The 21,667-nt window shown below is 41.2% G+C and overlaps 1 protein-coding gene across 2 annotated transcripts; it reads right to left on the reverse strand.

Annotated features, from left to right (window-relative positions):
• Positions 1 to 623: 623 nt before the first annotated feature.
• LOC125000438 (aryl hydrocarbon receptor nuclear translocator-like protein 2) lies at positions 624 to 20,536 on the reverse strand. Of its 2 annotated transcripts, none has more exons than XM_047575991.1 (17): positions 19,714 to 20,536; positions 12,183 to 12,294; positions 11,999 to 12,037; positions 11,871 to 11,912; positions 11,510 to 11,667; positions 11,355 to 11,437; positions 11,174 to 11,266; positions 8,331 to 8,448; positions 8,092 to 8,241; positions 5,518 to 5,752; positions 4,971 to 5,077; positions 4,659 to 4,809; positions 4,416 to 4,471; positions 4,221 to 4,329; positions 4,009 to 4,099; positions 3,310 to 3,406; positions 624 to 2,894 (listed from the first exon to the last, which is right to left on the reverse strand). In XM_047575991.1, the coding sequence occupies exons 1-17, from the start codon at positions 19,886 to 19,888 to the stop codon at positions 2,737 to 2,739; spliced, it is 1,974 nt and encodes a 657-aa protein (XP_047431947.1). In that variant the 5' UTR covers positions 19,889 to 20,536; the 3' UTR covers positions 624 to 2,736. The 2 variants fall into 2 exon arrangements, with proteins under 2 accessions (XP_047431947.1, XP_047431945.1); XM_047575989.1 differs by having other exon boundaries at positions 4,221 to 4,332.
• Between the last annotated feature and the right edge of the window lie 1,131 nt (positions 20,537 to 21,667).

Below are 21,667 nucleotides of genomic sequence, written 5' to 3' on the forward strand. Positions count from 1 at the left end.
ATTTGTGGGGGAAAATTAAAAAAGGAAATAAAATTTATATAAATATATATATATAAAATGTCTAATCAACCAAAGATTTTGCAACCCCGATGCAGTGCCTCCGCGGCCCCCCTAGGGGTCACGGACCCCCTTTTGAAAACCAAGACATAAACAATCTTAGTGAAATAGTACAATATCATCAGCATATCGTCAAATTTTCTTCCACAACAGCAGGTGTCCTGCCTCTTGAGAAGTGTCGCGATTGGTATTATAATATGTATATGTGTATATATAACTACAGTAACACAAAATATCATTTACATTCAATCATTTCAATGTGGAGCAGCTATACTGATATAATCTTTGTAAAGCTTAAGCTATTACTTAACATTATGTTCTTTTGTTGTCTTTATTTTCTGTGAGTTTGTGTTGCATCTGTAGATATCAAAAACCATGGCTCGAATAGAAAAAAATTAAGTGCTTTTTAGAAGTGATACCAACAATAGCACTCACACCACGTTTAAATTATGTTGCGTTTCGTGAGGACAAAGACCTCTCTTAAAAAATGGTCTGAATATCAAGATTGTCACCATAAGTTTTAAAATGAAGGAAGAGGTTTGGACCGTTTCTGGAAAAAAAAAAAGAAAAAGAAAGAAAGTTTTACTGTCAAAGACTTCAGCCTGCATTCCTTGTTACAGCAACTACATCGACAACAATTATCACATACAAACAAACATAAGATATTTTGTCTTTTGATAGCAGGGCATATTCAGTGTCCATTTGGCACAAATGGCAACAGCAATTAATGTCAGTTTTGCTTTTAAAGCCAAAATGGGCATTGTGAACATCATCAGAAACAACGTGTGTTCAAGGCAACAGAATCACATTATACTTTCAAGATTTGAGGAAACCAGTGATATAACCAGAGTTTCTGTGTGATGTATTGAGGCCAGTCACTAGGTTAACTAAATCCACATACTACGTTACTGCGAAATGCTTACGTAGTTAATAAAGAATACACAGTCCGTCTACAGTCCACATCTGATGTCACTGTCAGGAGATTAGTGTTCTCCTTTGTGCCAAGCTCCTTTTTCCTCTGCCTTTCTTTCTGAATTTTCATTTTGAAGAGGTTGTCGTGATAGGTGGACATTCAGAGAGAAAAACTGCAAGATGACTGACTCCCAAGACATGACACAACCATGTCAAATCTGTCCCTCCTGAAGACACTGGGGAACATTCTTCAATCTATGGTCGGCCTTCCATATTTCTCCAGGTACAGTAAATCGGATTCACAGAACTGTCTGGATTACAGTATCTCATCTCAATACATGAACACACAGTTTAAGCGTACTAGGGCTCAGTCCTTGAGTGCACATTCAACATAGAAACAGACTTGTAAAACACTCCATGTAAAGACCACCTCATTTGCTTTCTTTATGGCTACTTCCCTTAGATTTTAACTTAACAAAAAAAGTTTTTCTGTGTAAAAATGTTTCTTTTTTTCTTTTTTTTTTTAACTTATAAAACTGTCAATTGGAAGCTTGAAGCCTTTTTCATAATGGTAGCTTTGAGTGGTTTAACAAATGTTTTACTTTTAGCACTAATCAGCGTGAGATCGAATTCAGCCATATTGTAACATGCCTACCATTGATGCAGGGACCAAAACTGTAAACAAGATTCAATATTCAAGTATTTAATCTATGAAAAACTGTCTTGGAGTAGAGCTTTCTCCTTTAAAAACATTCACTTGGTAGTTTTTGACAGCGTCAGATCTCACAGGTAGGTGAAATTGGAAAATGATTGTATGGTGCCGGCAGATGATAATGTAAAATTTAAAGTTCGAATAAAACTTTATCCTAACAATTTATTTATTTATAATCAGCTCTTATTGCACTTACATCATATATTTTTTACTGCATATGTTGTGTATGTGGTCTGGTAACTCATGGCTGCAGTGCAAAAGCAGACACGTCGGAATCATTTTTGAACATGGATGATTAAAATTAGAAAAGATAGAAGTTCTGCCTTTGCTGTTTTATTATGTCATTACTTTATTACACCAACCAGACTGCTTTCTGTGACTGCACTTGCTGAAATATCCAAAAAAGGAATGTAACTGGACCAGTGGTGTCGGTGTGAGGCCAGAGGCGCCTCCAAAGGTGCATATCTGCAATTCTCAATTAAGGGGATAAATTCTGAACGTTATTTTTTAGCCTTGTTCAATACTGACTGGACATTATATTTGACAAAACACATCCCATTTCCTTAAACTTAAAATGTGTCTTTAAAAAATCAGTACAAAACAATCAGGAACAATCAGGCCATGTTATAAAAAACATGTCAGTTATCACAGAAGGTTATGCAAAGTTTTAAGGAGTTTTGTCTAGCAGCACTGCCCATGACAGGAGTCTAATTCCCCTCCAGACCTCGGTCACAGAGCAAATACATTGTTCTTCCGTGGAAAGCCTCAGTCCGATGCTCAAGTGTCACTGAGGAAGACACTTTTGTGACCTCACTATCCTTCAAGCAAAACTAAGAGAAACCAACAAGGTAACCGCAGTCAAGATATTCCCTACAAACTATAACTTCCACGTGATCATCCTCAGCTATGACTTGGTACGGCCTTTGATATTAGTCCAGTGTTGCAAGGCCAAGTCAGTCATCACCCAGATCAGAATTAAGCGGTCGGCCAAGTTTTCGGCAGGCAAGAGACGGCACAAGAGCGTGTGTGAGAGGGGCTGAAAACCAGGCCTCTATCTAGAAAGGCCAGTGCAAGTCCTCAAAGTCCCCCGATTGACCCATGTTTACGTCCGTCTCCAGCAAGCTCATGATGACCGCCATAGCTGCCTCGTCGCTGCTGAAGCTGCTCAGGCCCGGCACCACCATGTTGTCCAAGTCCAGCTGGGACGACTCACCTGGGTCAAGCAAAGCACATAAAACAAATGAGGACGGAGTAAGAAAGCGTGCGCTAAAAGTTAAAGAAGATTAAAGTTCACTTCAGAAACCACACACCCTGCATATCTGTGTCAAACCAGAGTCATGGGACAGTGACTCTGTGGTGGAAGTGCTTTTACATGAAACCATTTACATTTAGCTTTGTAAAAATTTAATTGGATTTAGACTTTATCGTTTACATCTTGATGAAAGTCTGCGAAAGGCCAGCAGTTAGAAAGTCATCCATGGAATCAACATCATGAATTAATATAATATGAGATGTTAAATATATTTTTGAGGCCTTTGTGTGTGCAGTCCAACTATCTTCCCCTTTGCTGAGATGTAGAGGAAAAACTGGAGTATATGCTGGAGTTATGATTACCCTGTTGACATTACCTGCACTTTCAGAAGTTGCACTGCTGGCGCCCGTCGCCGTCCTTGAGTCAGACTGGGACTGTGATGAAGTGCCTGCTGCCTCTTCTCCGCTGGATGCCTGCAATGAGTCATTATACATTAAAAGGCTGCGCATGGCCCCGTGTTTCACCTTTCCCACTGAAGTGTGTAATTAAACTCAGGAAAACAAGCTGCTGTTTTCCTCAATCACATTATCTCCCATTTGAATAGACACGTGAGCATGCTGTGGCGGAAACTGATCTCAGATACATATGGTACAACGAGTAGATAGTTCTATCGCTAGTACTTCATCTGGTCATGGGCAGTGCAAGCTGCGCGCACAGTTTACATTCATTCATCACCAGAAATCCCTGTGTCTCCATTAAACTGAATATAAATGTAGAATTGTGAAAGATTCGCTTTGATTTGCATACAAATACCCAACGTGACCAACATTTGCATAAAAATGACATCTGCCGCTATTAATTTGCAATAGAAATCAACCAGAATATCACAAAATGTTTTCACTAGTCCTGCCGTTAAAATTAAATCCTGTCATTTCTCCGAGAAACAAAAAACCAAAGTTCATCCCACAATCAGCAGGTCATCAGGCACCCTGATTGCAGCCGGAGCGTTGGTAATTGCTAATGGACAGAGCGTCATTTTCCCTCCATTAAACGTGATTTCATTCAGGTCACTCACACTCCTGCTGGCTTGTGGGGAGACCAGGGGACATTTGTCCTGGGCTGCGCCAAACGGACTGGAAGCTCCACTTGACGGAGACGAGTTCACCCTGTTACAAAGACAGGTCAGAAAGTAAAACCAATACTGAGACTTTGCATCAGTTAAGCAGTGAAGAAGCAGCTACTTTTGATCAGCTGCACCATTTTTACACATGAATTCGCAGATTGTACCTGTAGGTGTCGATGAGCTCGTTTGCGATTTGGGTCCCTATACTGCCTGCATAGATCATCGTGCCCACACCACTGGAGAGGCCGGGAATTAAAGGTATTTGCTTCGTGTCTACTGTAGAAGAAGAAACGACAATGATGACACAAAAGGCACAAACTGTCGTTTTCTAAATATAAAGCACAGTGCTCATGTCTCACCCTGGAGAGCTTTCGAGCCGCCTGCTTCCTCATTGTCTTTTGTGTGACCAGGCCCCCTGTTGGTGGAAAGGAGTATTTGCGCTGCTTAGGAAACACTCGTTTTTACAAATGTAAAACACAAATCAAAAAGATTAATGGATGAGTTTATGTTGCAGCTAATCCCTGCTCCAAATAACACCACTATATCTGTATCTCAGGTGCTGTGTCAAGATCAGTAGTTCCAGACAAAGAATCAATACTTACGAGATAACCCTGTTTAAAGACACGATAAACTCAACTTCTTTGGTCCATGGGTTTGTGAAACTAAACCACTGGCTTTGGAGTGAAACATAGGAGCCATATTTTGTTTTGAACTTGTAGCACTGCGTCTCAATCTTCTCTTTGCTTCGAAGAACTGCCAAGAGATCGGATGAGTGTCATCACAAAGCGCAGTTGAGAGCTGGGAGAGAACTGTTACTGCAAGCCCTGTGGCCCGTACAGTAAAATACTAGTGGCATTTGTTTGAAGGGCATATTTTTTGCATTAGGTTTGAGTTTGAACCATTTTGTCAGTTACCTTGCCTATGTTTCTCAGCGAGGTGCTGCAGGTTGTCCTGGTGGAAGTACTCGTAACACGACGTGCCTAGAACTTCTTGAGGTAAATAACCAATGACCGTTGTGGCTCTGGGAATCAAAAAGAGGATAAAACCAGAGTTTAGTTGTCCTGGTGAGAGGCCCCTCTGGCTTCCTCTGAGGATTGCGGCCATCACAAACAGCAACAAGTGAAAATGGAAGTGAACACCGTAGGATGAGCCTCTCGTGTAACATTCATCAATACAAGCAATCCGATAAGGCGATTCACTGTACTTGTGATGTGAAATTACTTCCCAAAAAATGAGAAGAAATTTTCATGTGATGCCATCAAGATGCAGAGCTCCTTCTATGAACCAACAGCAAAAACAGAAAGGATTATCTCCACTAGCAGATGAACTTCTAAACTAGCGCTGTTACGCTCAGAGGCCTCCTCACCACAGCACGCCTCTGCCATTCTCAGCCAAACCGAAACCGAATACGCAGAAAGGATAAATAGTGCAGGTGAACGTAGTTAGAAGCGAGAAACTCACTGTTGATCTACAAAAGTGAACTTGCCGTCGATCGCACAACGGGTGATGAACTCTGTGGGCTTGGTGTTGATCTCTTTGGAAGGATGGTGGGACACGTGAGGGTGGAGGCGGCACACCGTCACCAGGCAGGTCAGGTTGGTGGTTTCCTTATCGGTCTCTTCGTCCGTCTCCAGCTGGCTGCTCGGCCAGCTGCGCATGTATCCAGTGCAGTGGAGGGTACAGTATCTGTAAGCGTCTGTGACAAGCAGACAAACAAGAAGTCCAAATAAAATGGTGTTTAGGGAGTTGTAATTCTTACCCAGAAATAATAAATCACTTTACAACTCAAGATAAAACCTTCAGTTAATTAAGATTTATGCATTGACTATATATGGACGAGTGTTTTATGGCAGAACATCTAGCAATTCGAGTGCTATTGTTGTTGGTTTTATTTAGAGGAAACTGCATATTTAATGTCCTTATATTTATTCACTGTCAACAGTGGCGAGTTTGACTTGGAAATTCTGGTGGGGCCGTGCAGGAAACTCTTATAATGCAATCCAGAAATATCATAATCAATACCCTCACAAACAAACAAACAAAGCACCTGACAACAAACAGATGACGACAAAATTGCAGCTGAATAGTGCCATCACACAAACAATACCAAGGGTTGCTCTGGTATTATGAAATCAATAGTGCCACCAAATGGCAGTGTTCAAGATCTCACTATCTCAAATACTCATGTCAAAAAAATAACGTGACAACAATAAAAACACAATGCATGGCTCATGGTGTGAACGGCGCACAACCAATACACAGCAATCAATATACAAAGTCACCACACACAATGTACCGCAGTCAAACAGACATTTCAGCTCCACAGACGGGTAAACAGCTCTGTGAGGTTGTGTCCCCCACACCCACACACATAACGCCAATTACACATTACAGAAATTCCACTATCATTGAAACAATATGTAAACTACGTCATCAATTCCATTTAGGTTAAAGATAAATTCATTTTATATCAGCGTTCTATTCCTCTGTGGTTTTCAGCCAAACCCACTTGATCCAAATGTAAAAAAATACATTTTTTTAGCAAATATTACACAGGCGGATGGAAAGTATGGAATGCGTATAAACTACCCATATCCTTATGTTCCCCAGTACAACTGTGTAGCTCACTGTTTTTAATGGTCGTTCGTCAACTCTTTGACACACAGTAATAAAATGGGTGTAGGATACATTTTAGATTTAAGCCCTCTCATTGGATTTAATCACTGCAAAGGACAGAACAGGGCGTACGTACGTTTCATTATAATCATATGTTCTTTCAATGAGTGGTTCCCTATGTTATGTATTGCAGTTGCTGAGGTTTGCCACTAAGAGGCGCCAAACGTCCTGTTTCTGCAACTTCAACTAGTTTACCGTAACGGGAGTTTGGACCACCTTCTGACTTTGCGGTTATACAAGGCCATAACACTGACCTACTTCCTGTGCAGGGCAAGGTGTTTTGAATTGTGGCATCTGTTTGCAGAGAAAAAGGGTCAAATTCGGACTCGCTTACTAAAACTGAGACACGTCATTAAAAAGTTGCATGCTGTTAATCATCATATATTTATTTCTAAGCGACATTTCAACTATTTGGTTCGAGGACACGTCAGCCCGACTGTAAATGGTATATTTTAAAAGCAGCTGAAGAAATATGATTTTGTCTCATTTACTTACATTCAGCGACAACTTTCACCTGCAGAGGATGAGGGGACCCTTATCCATCATCACCAGATCCTAATTAGACAATTCATTTATTCTCCACCTATTTAAGCAAGGATGGCATTAAATTTCCATTTTCACTCACCGGTTGCCTAAAAACTGACCTCATTGCTTAGGAACACATTTAAATATCCTATTAATCTCTTAGCACACATCCTCTGTTGTCCTCCTCGTCTGCTTTGGCCAGAGTGCCCTGCAGGCTCTGGAGTGAACATGGCTGTATACACAAAGCTGACTGTTTCCAACCTTGGGATGAATAACAGACTGCTCCTGTCAGTTCACTCACTTCACAAGTTCTCTCAAAAGAGCAAGGTAAAGGAAACAAAACGATCCAAAATAGTAGTGCTTAGAGCTGTGGATATTGGAGGGTCAGTTCCTTTCCTTTCCGTGCGTTCATGTGCTCTCTGTGATTCAGATTCATTCGTATCCCATTACTGGGTAAATCTTTAATCTCTGAGATCATTTTAGGTCATGGTCAGAAAGGAAAGAAAATAACAGGGCAAGAAAATATTTTAGGAAACGTGTATTAACTAGTGTTTAAGTGTGTTTTAGTAAATAGAGTGCAGTCGGTAATATGAGTTCATACATAAAATGTCCTGTTGTGATAATTTTGCGTATACTATATTTTGCATTGCACAGATCAGTGCCACTCCCAGTCATGTGAACCTCTTGCTTGTATCAGCAGATTACCAGACTGTTTTATTCATGCTTCACAGTCTCTGGCTCGGTCACTAACAGTGACTATCCACTAGTCACATGTACAGCAAGGCCATTATAACTTGTTAACCTAGATAGAGAGAAGCACTAGTCTGGACACACCTTTCTTTTTGGAAGTGCCGGGCAGTGAGTGTTTGTCTTCGTGCTTCCCTGCCACTCGACTGTGCTTCATGCGGCAGAAGAAGGACCGTCGCGCTCCCGTGGACAAGTGGGACGCCCTCACGGGTGTGTCCACCTGGACCTGAACCCCAGCTGAACAAAGAAAAGATGTTAACCAATGACATTCAGCATTCACCAACACTGACTCGGATGTCTTCAAGATTGTTCGCCAACAGATTTACTTGCTGCATCGATGAGGCGCTGACGTGGGTACACCTCCGACGACGACAGCTGTTCCTTCACCTTGTTGATGTCTTTGGGGTGGATGAAGTCAAACAAGCTCTGACCAGTCAGCTCCATCTATGAATACAAAGGACATACATTGATTTAGTCACATTTAATATCTCTGTAATATCTTTATTGGTAGATCTTAAATAGATGTTGAAAACAACTAAATATATTGCAATAGTCCAAAATAGGCTATATTTTTTTAATTTAAGCAATATTTGTAGATTTTTTTTGTTTTTTTTTCTGCATGAAACAAAAATCTGTAGATAAGGAGAGAAGCCAAATTCGTAAGACTGTATGGACAGATGCTTACATGATTAAAATGCCTGAGGTTAAGTAAAACAACTATTATATTTATTGCTAGATTTATTGCTATTGCTATTGTATACATAAATAAATAGGCTTCAAATTGTATTTTAATTACATTGCATAAAATAGCCTGAAAACATTTCTATTCATGGTTAAATATTAAAATATGTCTGGAAAATTAAGACATCTCTACCTACCACGTACAATATGGATTCCTTTTATTTTCTTTCTTTCCTCCTAACAAAAATATACTAATTAAATTCCCTGTCTGCAACTTTGCATGTATTGATGTACATCACACACTACAAGGGTATTTTGTTGTCTACATTTGAAAGACATGAAGACCCTACAGTCTGTAGATTCTGCACTTTAACTCAGGGCCGAGGGGTGGGGGTGGGGGTGGGGGTGTTAGTGCTAAGCTCCGATATGACACATGCTCTCCTACAGACACAGAATCAGGTTTCATTAGAAGCCCTTCTCTTCCATCTCTCCTAATCCACATTCCTCACTGCTAGCCCACAAGTCTGTGTCAAAGTTGGAACGTCGACCACTTTAAACTCACTTTCTAAAAATAAGTGAAAGTGTAGGCAATGCTATGTCAAAACAATACAATAAAAGGCCTTCTTTAGTCGCCTGTAGTAGGCTTTAATTGCTATATTCTCAGATCTTCATCAGAGTTGAAATAACAGGTTGTACATGCTGTTGTTGTCTCATAACATCTGCATGTTCCACAACAACAGTTTATGCGTTAAACTGATGCAGAAGCTGCAGTGATCCCAAATAACTACAGTGTGTGCCGCGTTGACACAGAGAGCAAGCGTAGCATTTCTTTCTGCTTCTCCATCTCTGCCATTATGGAATTAATTGTTTAGGATTAATAAAGATGAACGCATAGAGAAAAGGTTAAATGAAGAGGTTGAGAGATACTAACCAGTTTTGGTTTGCCAAAATTAGTTTCAGTTGCCAATGTTTAAAGTGAAACACGAAGTAGAAACAAAAATTAACCTGACTGGCAAAAAAGACATGGGGCCGACGAGTGTTTGGGTGGTGTTGACACAGAGTGAGCCAGACTGACGAGTGCACGAGTATCAGGCCCAATTCCAACCACCTAAAGACTTCAGCCCTGAACCCTCACTCACTTAAGTGACGTCAGCTGTAAGTGATTGAGTGTGAGAAAGGGCTCCAGATCCTATGAACAGAAACAGAGCAGCACTTAACCCCTTTCACGTGACATTACCTTGACAACGATGCTGCTCTGGGAGTTTTGATTTATAATCTACTTATAGCGTCCACAAGTAGTGTGATGAATAGACTCCCGGATCATTGTTTATCCAAGCACTTGCTTTGCAGGACGGACAAGGAGGTAATTTCAAAATAATTAATGTGTTCAGAGTGAAATTGCCGATTACAGCGCAGCACTCTTAAAGTGCCCTGATATATATTTAGTACATCGGCATAATCATAATATGTAAGCACAAGTTGATGTGGAGAGCGGGTGAAGTGGACACTTTAATATGGAGCTCAAAAACTAAAAAAAATAACGTAGTAGAACAAATAATACTGTTTGTCAAATATTCTGGATGTTTTGTAGAAAATAAATATTTAGTAATTAATTTTTATTTAACCCCCAGGCATTTAATAAAAGTCAACACTGCACGCTAGCACCAAGCAAACATGAAGCATTGTTATCGCAACAATGCTAAACGTTTCGCTTCATTGCTAACCGTTTCACTTCACCAGATATTCACCAACATTTAACTTTGCTTCTCATTTCCAGTCAATGGTAGGTGTGCTACTCGCTTACTGGAAGGCAGCTAAAATCACACAGATCAACTTGTTAGCATTTTGGCTGCAGCTAATAAGTTTGTTTAACAAAAAAAAAAAATGCAGATATTATTATTCAGATAGCAATGTGGCTAGCTAATGCTACAAGAAATATGCATGGTTGACATCACAAGAAAATACTGTGTACTGGCCCACTAGATCACACACGTCTACAAAATCTGCTGGCAAACTAATTTTGTTCCTATTAGCTTAACAGCTTTAGTTCTTCATGTAACTGCTGATACATGACTTAAGTGCTACAATTGTGCCCAGTATGGATGATGAACATCACACAGCGGGATCACATTTATGAGATAAGTTAGCTTTAGCTAGGTCACTGCCTGTAGGCTATATGCTTTTTAAACCTGTGTAAGTAAAAAAGAATAAAATGATTTTGCCTTTACTTTATACACTATATACTTAAACTTTATAAATTATATTATTTAGTTAACTTGTTAACTATTTTTTATCTGACATTTTTTTTAAATTATTATTTTCTGGGTTACATGCTAACTTGCTGACATTCCAAAGAAAAGAAATGCAACCACACTGTCAACAATGTTACACAATGTTGAGTAGCCTGGTCAGTTCACACGGCAGGATACACTGTTTCATTTATAACCAATGGCAACATCAAAATGTGTGATGTAGCAGTGTAACAGACCCGGCTAAAGTTGAGGATCTTGGAGACCGACTCTGAGATGAACAGGATTTTCGCCCGGTCACAACTAACAACCAACAGGAAACCTTCTGCAGCCTGATGGATGGATAAACACGCATGTTAATATTAATAATATGCAGATAAACTCAAACTAGACTTGCTGAGTTTGTACATGTGCAAATACCCTGAGGAGGAGGTGTTTGATGTCATCCTGAGGCAGGATGGAAGGCTTGCAGTCGATGTCTGTGAAGGCGCTGCCCGTCCCGGCTGAAAACATAGCCTTTAGCAACAGACCTGATGCCAGTGACATTTTAAATTACAGGGTTGGTTAAATGTTACCTTTAAGGGTTTTCAGGTGTTGAACCGCCTTTCGGAGCACAGTCAGTTTGTCAAGTTTCCGAGCCATCGGCTGGCAGGCAGGGATCATGGCAGACAGCTCATCAATGAGGGTGTTCATTTTGTCCCTGCGTCGCTTTTCAATCTGCCGGTGAGGCTCCCTGCAGATACATTCATCTGTCAGACAGGCTGTAGCGCATCCATGTTCTAATTTCTACTAGCTGTATCCCGTTTTAGACACAATTACCTGAGGTTCATAATGTAGCTATAAAATAGATGTTGACATCACAAACTAAATTAGACTCATTAAAGTCAAAATGTTTTTTTCAGAGCCGGATGGCACAGTAATTTGATATGAAAATACCTGAAGCATTTCATTTTGACTTGCTGATCTTCTCCTTCAGACCTGCAAATAAAATGATTCAAATTAGAATTCTTTGTCTGTATTGTCTCATAGGGGAGTACATGAAAAAAGCCAAGAGGACAATGTACCTGCTGAGGTCATCCTCCATTTGGAAGTTGGGGCTTTGCCTGCACGATATAAAGAACACGTTTGCGTATCATGTAATATCGCACAGAGAAAACGTGTGCATCCTCAAGTATCTTATTTGCTTTAGCTTGAGTAAAATGACTCCGCGCTTGGTTTTCTTCACAAACAACATCGCACTCCTCTTACCGTACTAGGGTGTCTGACCTCTCCTCCACGTCTCCCTTTCGTTTCCTTGGCAGCTCGACAGCTGGCAACAAGGAGCCTGTTTGGCTTGGCTTGTCTTCCTCTGCAGCAGCATCTGATCCATGAAAACAACCATCGCAGAGAGGTGAGACGCTACACGAGAATTCATCAGCCTGATGCTGCTTTAACACTGTTAAGCAATTAATGAATTGTTGCTCTGCCAATGGGGTCGAAGAGGAATTAAAGGAACGGGAAGAAGAGCAGAGCGTATCTGTGAACTCGTAGGAAACTGGTGGGTTTTAGTTTGAGTTTAAATTTATTATTTAACAAAATCTGTTAAAATATTGCTTGAAAGTCTTACTTCCTTTTGAATTCATGAGGTACTTTTTAATTATGAAAGGTATAATTTGCAGCACCCTGAGTAACAAGGACTGGCCATGGCTTCAGTGGAAGTGCACATGTAGTTTCATGAATTGGATGGTTAATGCTAATATGGCTAAAAAGGCTAAAGTAAACTAAATAAAGTTGTTTTTTTTTTTTTAAATACATACAAAAATAAAACTGGATTATTTATTTATAAATATACATTTATTATCATTTTGCATTCAATATTAAGCTGTTCAAATATATCACCGTCTGCCTCCATTTACCTCTTTACTAAAATATGTTGGATTCATGTTAATGTGCATTTAAAGACATTTAAATTCAAAAAATTATATATATCAAAAATGTCTAATCAAAGCCCCCTGCAGTACATCTGCAGTTCCCCGTAGAAGACCTATGGTTTAACGTATTTCAATTTGATAAATGAAAACATTAGCTGTGACTGACTTTCACAGTTTGTTCAATTTCTTATAAGATTAAAATTCTCAAGACGACTCTTTGCCTCCAAACTGTCTTTTCTTCTATAACTGTCGCTATAACCGGGGGCACGTTCACACGCAACAAAACGATCTTTTTTTCTCCTTGTTTTCCTTGGCATCGTTCCGAATGACTCCGTAAATACTGATCCATTGCAGAACTGCATCTAGCTGGAGAAAGGCTGTAGTCCATGTCCCAGGCCTACGCGTGGCGCTGTTTCTGCTACAGAACCCAGACAAAATAGCCCTGCGCGCCATATACAAACATTCAGTCCAGGTTACACTCTGTAATCCTTTTTAGCTCATCGTAGTGGTGAAGTGAGTGTATATTCTAACTGGATATTCAAACTGGATATTCGTTTCCAGGCGTTCACACGTATGAAAAAAAGGAAACCGCACAGGCTCCGTATTTGTATCTTTCACCCTGGGCTTTAACATCATACAAAAAGGTACGGTTCCAGTTACTGAAAAACATGATCCGTCACAATGGTCAGCCTAAAAGTGCGAGTCATATGTGGTTTCAACCAAAAGTTGGGTTTGTGTAAACGTGGCCTTAGGGATGCTGAACATCCCCAAACTTAAAGACTTAACATATGAAGATCAATAAAGAGAGGCAACCCTGCCTAAGAGACAACATCATTCTATCCCTTGTCTCTCCTTTTGGACTGAACAGAGCCCTCAGACTCAATCTATGCTGCCTCACCTTGAGAGAGGCAAGTCTGTGAATTACTTTTTCACACTTGACTTTCACCTCCTTCTCAGCGGATATCACAGCTGGGTGCTGGAGTCTGCTTTGACCCGTGGTCCTTATCAGCCAAGTATGTTTGGCTTATAGGCAGCATTAATCTTACAACCTGGCTTTAACATCAACACATATTCCTATCAAAAGCATAACAACGGCACAACAGATCCAATCTAAACTGTGGACCGTGGTTGATTGACGGCTTGCACTATTAGTTTGCCAGATAGATGAAGTAAAACGTCAACTTGGTTCTGGGACAAAGTTGCCTGACGCATTTGTGCTTATAACCATCCAAGATGCCTCATTGTCTGTTGGTGCATTTGTTTCAAACTTTTTTTGTGCATCTCTTCTTCTACTACCGCTTACCCTCTCTTGAGGCGGGGTACACCCCGGACAGGTCGCCAGTCTATCGTAGGGCAAACACAGAAACAAACAACCATTCACACTCACACCTAGGGTCAAGTTAGAGTCACCAGTCGGCCTAATGAGCATGTAATTCGAGGTGGTGGACGTGCAAACGAGAAAGGCCCGAGCTGGACTCGAACCCCGACCTTCTCACCGGGAGGCCTCAGTGCTAACCCCCCGGATCTCTCACGGTCTTCTTTCTTTTTTTTCTGCTGAAACAATCACGACGACTCGTGAACAGCTGTGTCTGCCGCTACATCTCAGTCCGGTGTGTCGGCCTCTGCTGTTTTAAAAGCTGACCCAGAAACATTTGCTGCCAAAACGTTTTTCCCTCCTGTCTTCTTATTTCTGCATAAGGGCTCCCCCATGCTAACGCGGACTTAAAATACCACGTCTCAGCCCTGCTCTGTGGTCATCTGCTCCGTAGTCATCTGTTTCCAGGCAAACTCTGAGTGCACTGGCTCAGCGTTGCCATTAAATGGCGCCAAACGCTCACAGTTTACTTGTTTAAGGGAGCACGTGAGAGTAAATGGGGTTTGGGTTATCTTCTTACCTAACCCTTATATAATGCCACCACAATGACCTAGTTCTATCTCAGCACCCCATACTTTCAGCTGTGACATTTACCAGTGAGAAATGTGTTGATAAAAGGGAAGAAAGCTTTTCAGTGTAGCTATTGACTGAGACTGACCCACATCCCGTTTTTCTCACTTCGAGCCAGGAAAGTTACTACCATAATCAACCCTGTTTTGGACACTGAATATTACAGGCAGGGTTACGAGTTATTATGTGTTTCATATATATGACCTAAAAATGAGTCAGTGTATCATTAAGAAGTGTATGCGAGACGTCATGGTTACGCTTTTCTCAAATACAAAAGCCCAACATTCAAACGTGACAATATCAAGAAGAGGCGGAGAACTTTTATTGATATCATTTTCTTTAATCCCTCCACTTCAGAGTTTAGTGGGTCATCGTTGACGCAGATGTGGAATGTGGGAGTGAGCGCTTGGCGGCTCTCCATTCCGCCCACGGCATCTCCCCGCCACTGATGCCAGTGTCACACCGTTTCCTTGCTTCTTAAGAAATTTTCCATCCGCACCTGACTGACTGAAAACATGACATGTAGCGAGCGACGCTCCTTGCCTTGCCTTGCCTTGAACGGGGCCGAGAGAGCAGCGGCCGAGCCAAAAAGCAACTGTCGTGACAAGAGTACTGACGAGAGGCCAAGCCTGCAGTGCAGCAGATGACATACCATATTACTGAGACGCGGGAACACAGACCACCACCTGTGGTGGAGACGCAACAGCCCCTGAATGAAAAAGAGTATGCACGATCTACATTTAATCCCGCTTGAATAAATCCGAGGTATTTCATAGTACAAAGGATAGCACATGTGGTCTGATTCAAATAATATATAGATAAAAATCACCAATCGCAGTGAAAGTTTAGTAGAGTAAAAAAAACGGTGCGTCAATGTGCAACGACATAAAAGATCAATAAAAAGCATTAATTTAGGGCACAACTGTCCAAACAGCACAGCACGCGTTTTAGATGCTGTGTCCATTTCTACTACCTGCAGAACCACTGTTCAATAATAAAACATTTATCTCAGAAAACCGCTCCAAAGACCTCGCTGTGAAACTACACCAAAGCAGAGAAAGCAGAGACTGTCATAACATCTCCAACAGCTCTGACAGAAAAAAGCACACAATAGCCGGCCAGGAAAGTTAAAGAGCGTACGCTGAGCAGAGCGTTAAAGTGACACACTGTGCTCAACACCCAGAGCAAAGGTCTGGATGCAGTCTGGCTTTAGGATTTGACAACTTGTGTCTGACTAACGGTGCATTGTAGGAAACTTTATTTACATGGTTTGCATTACAAGCAAACTATTTAATTATACATATGTAGGTTTGAATAGCTAGTTTGCTAACTAACTATTTTAATGGCTTTTACAAATATAATCAGCACACTGGAGTTTAGTAAAGACTATATCAGCAACGTGAAAGCAGTGACCACTATGTGCGTTGGCTACAAAGGGATGCCATATGCTTGATGGATATTGTGAACCGAGGCAGATGGAAATGGAGTAGGGATTGATAGTTCGAGTTCTTAACATCCTCTTTCCAAAAATACCTTCCTATCCTTTCAAACATGGAAACATTTATCGCTTCTTGCTCAAACGGCCGCTTTGTGAAGTCTGCGTTTCAAAGGCGGGAAGCTCTGTATTTACGTATCCCTTTTGCGAAGCGCCCAGACTGAGGCATCGAGGATCGTTTCCTTTTGTTGATACTCAACACAGATGGCTGCTTCAAGGCCACTAAAACCCATCAGCGGTGCAGGGATCACTACCGTTTGCCGTTTTATTATTCCATTAGTGCACCGGGTTCCGCCCACTAATGTTTGCCTATGGTTGTGAAAAGCAACTTACTTGCTGTGCAGTCGCCGCAGCGTGTTTTGTTACTCTAAAGCCGCCATCCTGTAATCTGTCATGGCTTTTTTCTCATACATCGAGCTCTTTTTGTCCAGTGATGCTATGACTACACCTTTTCCTGTTTTTGCTGCAGATTTCTGGACTTATTAATATTGTGAACTACATAGGGATTTTGCAGTGTAGGTCATACCCAAGAATGATGCATGGTTCGTCAGATTTGAGTCGAAACTGGCCGACGGCATTTAAATACAGCAGCAGGGTTGTGTGTTTAGTGCTGAATGAGTCGAGCTGAACACAGGAGCTCTCAAGTATTTAATCAAATAAATACAAATTACAGAACCATTACAAGAGACCTCCGCCATAAGAAGACTACCACGAGACATGACCTTGGGATGAGGGGAGCGTGTGTCTTCTGTCTTGTGTCAACTACAAAGAGATTAAAGCGACTACAAAATGATGCAGAGGAAATACATAGAGACAAAGAATACCTACGAAGAGACACTAAATAAATGCACAGAGACATGAAACAGCTGCAAGGAGACACAGAGTAAATACATAAAGACACAACATAAATTCAAGAAGGAAAATGACTATATAAAGACACAAGGCAACTAGAAATAGACACAAAACACAAGTATAGTATAAAATGGATAGATTCTAAATGATCACATACCCATGATGACTAAGAACAGACATAAATTGCATCAAATAAGTGTAAAATGAGAAACAGGAAAACAGGCAGCAACAAAAAGCTAAAGAAAGACGCAGAGAAACTACAACCAGGCACGAAACATTGCGCTGTCTCACAATCTTCCCATGGCTGCAAGCTTATTTGTTCGTTTTCCTAAGAGATTTATGGATGTTATGAAAGGGTTACAGTATTTTAATAGTGTTAGTAGTAGAAGTACAGTTAGCAGTGTTTTGCATATGGTGCCGACGCTTTGGCTGCAGGTGAGAGAACGTCCGTAACAGATTGTGCTGTTTTATGACATGAGTGCAAACATGAGCAGAGGGGAAAAAAAACGGCCATTGTAACTGGGCCACATATAGAGCAAGAGTTAACTATAACATTTCTTGTATAACTGTTTATATTAGTTTATATTTGTGTTCTGTTCTGAAACATGTTATGCCTCTCTTTGTTTAACACACAATAAGCACTACTTCTATAGTCACCGATGGATGCAGAGAAGTTAACCTCGGATGGTTACGGTACAGTATGTTCTTGGGTTATTTCTGTTTGACTGACCTACAATTGCTGCAACTCCCCAAACCGACATGTGCAAAGCATTGTGGACGGTCTGGCAATACGAGGCTATGATCATACATAATACACATTCTGTTATTTGATTACAAAGCGCGTACATTTTTCAATAGCTTTAACAGACCCTAATATGCAAATACAATACGTACGTGTACTTAACAAAGAACACAGCCCATGTGGAATTTGAAAGTTGCTGACAGTAATAGAAATAATGACATGCTTCTTTTTTTCTGTGGCATTTCAATATTTCGTTCGCTCCACATACAGAAACTGGCCACCAAAAGCACCACTTTGGGAACAAAGTGAATATATATATATGTGTGTGTGTGTGTGTGTCCATTCATCAAGACATCTGTTGACCTTTTTTCTACGTTTCTACATTACATGCACCCGACATACGGTGAAAACGTGAATTTAAAAGACTTGCTTGAAAGGGTTAACTGACATTTTTATGCATTTCCAGAGTGTTTAATCATTTAGCCTACACACTTGTATCCTTACTTTTATCTCTTTTATTTTATGATTTATGAATGATCTGATCTCATAAGGCCCGTGTTTTAGATAAAATACATAAATACATAATGCACTAAAATTACTAAAATAACTATTGTTGTTGTAGTAATTTTAGTAGTCTTAGGCAAAACATACAAATGCAGAGAATTAGATAGCTATGCCTGTAATTGACTGCATGTTTGTAGTAGTAATTTAATTTAATTTAATTTTAATTTAATGAATATGTACTTTTAAAACAATAATAATAGTAAAAGTGTATTTGTCTGCTTTACTACAATATTCGCCAGATTTTCATCGCGATGTATAACTTTCTATTTGCACTGAGTGCGACCCACTAAACAGTTAAAAAAAAGCGAATTCCTAGTGTGTGTGTGTGTGGTAAGTTTTTATTCGTGGGGTAGACTATTTAATAGTCGAAACAGTTGGAGCTTAATGTTGCGGGAATGGCGTGAAGGGCTTTCATAGTTCACATTCCTGCGTGCGTGTTGTTGAGAGGCGGCAGGGAGCCGCCAGCTCCCCCTGCTGCTCGGTGAAGGCAGCGCTGCTCTACTGATCTACTGACCCAGTTTTGGAAGAAGCCAAAGGAGCGAAGTCCGCGGAAGCAAGAAAGGATGCGTGTGAACCCTTAATGTAGGCACGTGACGAGTTAAGCTCCTTGAAGCTAGTTTGGTGAAGGTTAGGCAAACCAACTACGCGACCAGTCCGTGTAAGGACGGCGGGCGCGGTGGGTACGGTTCGGCAAAAATAAAAACTACAATAAAAACTTTGGGATAGAGCCGTCGCCATGGTTACGGTGACGTGATTCCATACAGTTTGTGTGAGAGTTCCCCTCTCGAGACCGAACAAAGCTTCCCGTTCAAGAGCGCGCCCCGACGTGGACGAGCGAGCGGTGTGGAATGATGAATGGACCGACCCCACGGGGATGCGGCGACGCGCGCGACATGACCGTTGGTGTCTTTTATTAGGTACAGTAGGCAGATGTCCGACCGGCGGCTACAATCTGCTGCTCACAGTAACGCCGCGGCTAGCAGCACATTGCTTCCGTCCAGTGAGGTTCTGTCGGCCGCCACAGTCGGTGTGTGGCAAAGAACGCGTCTCAATATAACCATAAAGTTGAATTTTAAAAACAAGGCAACGACCAGTCAAAGCATCACTAACTATAATGCCATTACAATTAAAGTTTAGAAAAACGTTTCCTTTTTTCGAACCGAGGAAAGGAAGAAGTCTGTAGTTACATTTTTTCAAGCTGAATTACACGCACACAATTACTACAGTAGTAGTGCCGTCCTCTGGTGAGCCGCCCCCCCTCAGGCACCTACCTGCCGGCCGGTCCGCCGTCCCGTCAGAGCCAACTGCCGACATGCCGATGGACTGGAGCCGGTGTGCCGGTAGAAGGCTGCGGAGCGCCGGGGCGCATGTGGAGCCACCAGCTGTAGTAGTATTACAGGGGAGAGGAGGGAACTTCGGAGAGCCTGCCTGTATAATTGACTTCATTTTTTTTCCACCCTCCTCCTCCTCCCGTATTTTTTTTTTTTTTCAAAGGAGGCGGGGAGGGTTGGGGGGGCACGTGAGAATGGAACACCCCACGTCCTTTAGAAAATAAAGGAAAGAGGGAAGAGTTCACACTTGCCTCCTCCTTTATCGGCTGTTGGTTCATTCATGCCCTTGCACAACTGACTAACGCAGAGTGGCTGCAATACATTCATTTCAGCTGGCCCGAGTCATGAATCAGCATCCCATGTAGCTTTCTGCCTGAAGACAGATGGCGGAATGCCACTCAGCGTTATTACCATTTGTGGTGCATTTGCGGAATCCGAGAACTAGACTCCGCACTAAGTTGAAATTCTCATCAGAAACCTCGTTGACGCTGACTATCTAGCAGGAAATATGCCTACGTAGTATAATGTGCGTCGCGTGCAGTACAATGGGACTAATAAATCTTTATCTTTTTTCTTTTTTTTTAGTCACGCCATATCAAAGAAACCCAGAAGAAACGACACTTCCTCTGGGTGCAGCGCTCGCCTTGGTGACCTGAAAAGGCACCGCCAGCACGTCACCGCAATGACATCACTAGTCTCTCGCTTTACTCGAAACGGAGCGGCGATCGGAAAGATCTCCCACTCTGTCATTGTTTCTCGGACCAGGATCAATACAATGCAGACGCCTGGAGAGTTGTGCACGATTAACACAATGCGATAATTGCTTTAAAATACTGGATCCTTGACAACAGTTTCTCAGAGAACAATCCTAGTGTGTGTGTTAATGCATTAATGTGTCTTAAACCTTCCCATTCTTGTGAAGACACGAACAATATAACACATTCCTCCAAAGGAGGGAACTTTAAAGTCACTGCACTGTACTCAGAGACAGTTCTTTATGAATGTTATTTTGGACTTTCAATTTCGTATTCTAGGGTTATTAGAAGGCACGACACTGTTTCGTCTTAAGTCACGTTTCTAGTTTACATACTTCCTTAAATCATGCAACATTACAATCCCGTGTTCAGATTGGAGTGGCATAAACTTGACAAATGTTTCATGCGACTCATACTATATCGTCTAAATGTAGGCTGTTTTTTGTAGAGCAGAAATGTTGTATGGCTGACCTCCAGTTTTACACTCGCATTTGGTTCAGACAGAAAACGTTAAGACTTTACGCGTTTATAGTTTCCCGAAAAAAAACAACAACGTAGATTTATGTAAAAGAGAGATACAACGCGAATTGACCCACCGTGTCCGCATTTTTCCTTATTTTTATTTTTTTTTTAAAGAAAGAAAGAAAACTCAACGTGACTCCTCACTTCTCAAATTGACGATCTTCGGTCGTCACCTACATAGTGTAATTCGAGACCTTTGCACGAGACTTTACGTAAGAATGAAGGGTGCACGTGCCAGAGAGAAACGTGTTGACCTATATATTATATAAGTGGGCGTCACGTGGCGCCGATTGGCTCGCTAACCCATTTAAAGGACGTCTGCGGAGAAAGTGCCCGGTCCAGGAAACATTGGAAGGATTTAGGAAACACCAAAAACGTCATTACTAATGCAATTCTAAACTTCTACGGTGACATTTTAGACATTTGAGTAACGTTGCTATGATATTACAGACCGGGAAGCCACCACAGACGTATAACTTTAACAGATTTGAACAGTTTTTATATTTCAGGAATATATCATAGCTTTTCGTTATGAGGTAGAATGCAATTTTTATTTTATTTTTTAACTTGAGTGTAATTCAAAGACAGTAGGACGAGTGTTATTCATTAAGATCACC

Source organism: Mugil cephalus, chromosome 22, assembly GCF_022458985.1.
Source record: "Mugil cephalus isolate CIBA_MC_2020 chromosome 22, CIBA_Mcephalus_1.1, whole genome shotgun sequence".
Classification (NCBI taxonomy): domain Eukaryota; kingdom Metazoa; phylum Chordata; class Actinopteri; order Mugiliformes; family Mugilidae; genus Mugil; species Mugil cephalus.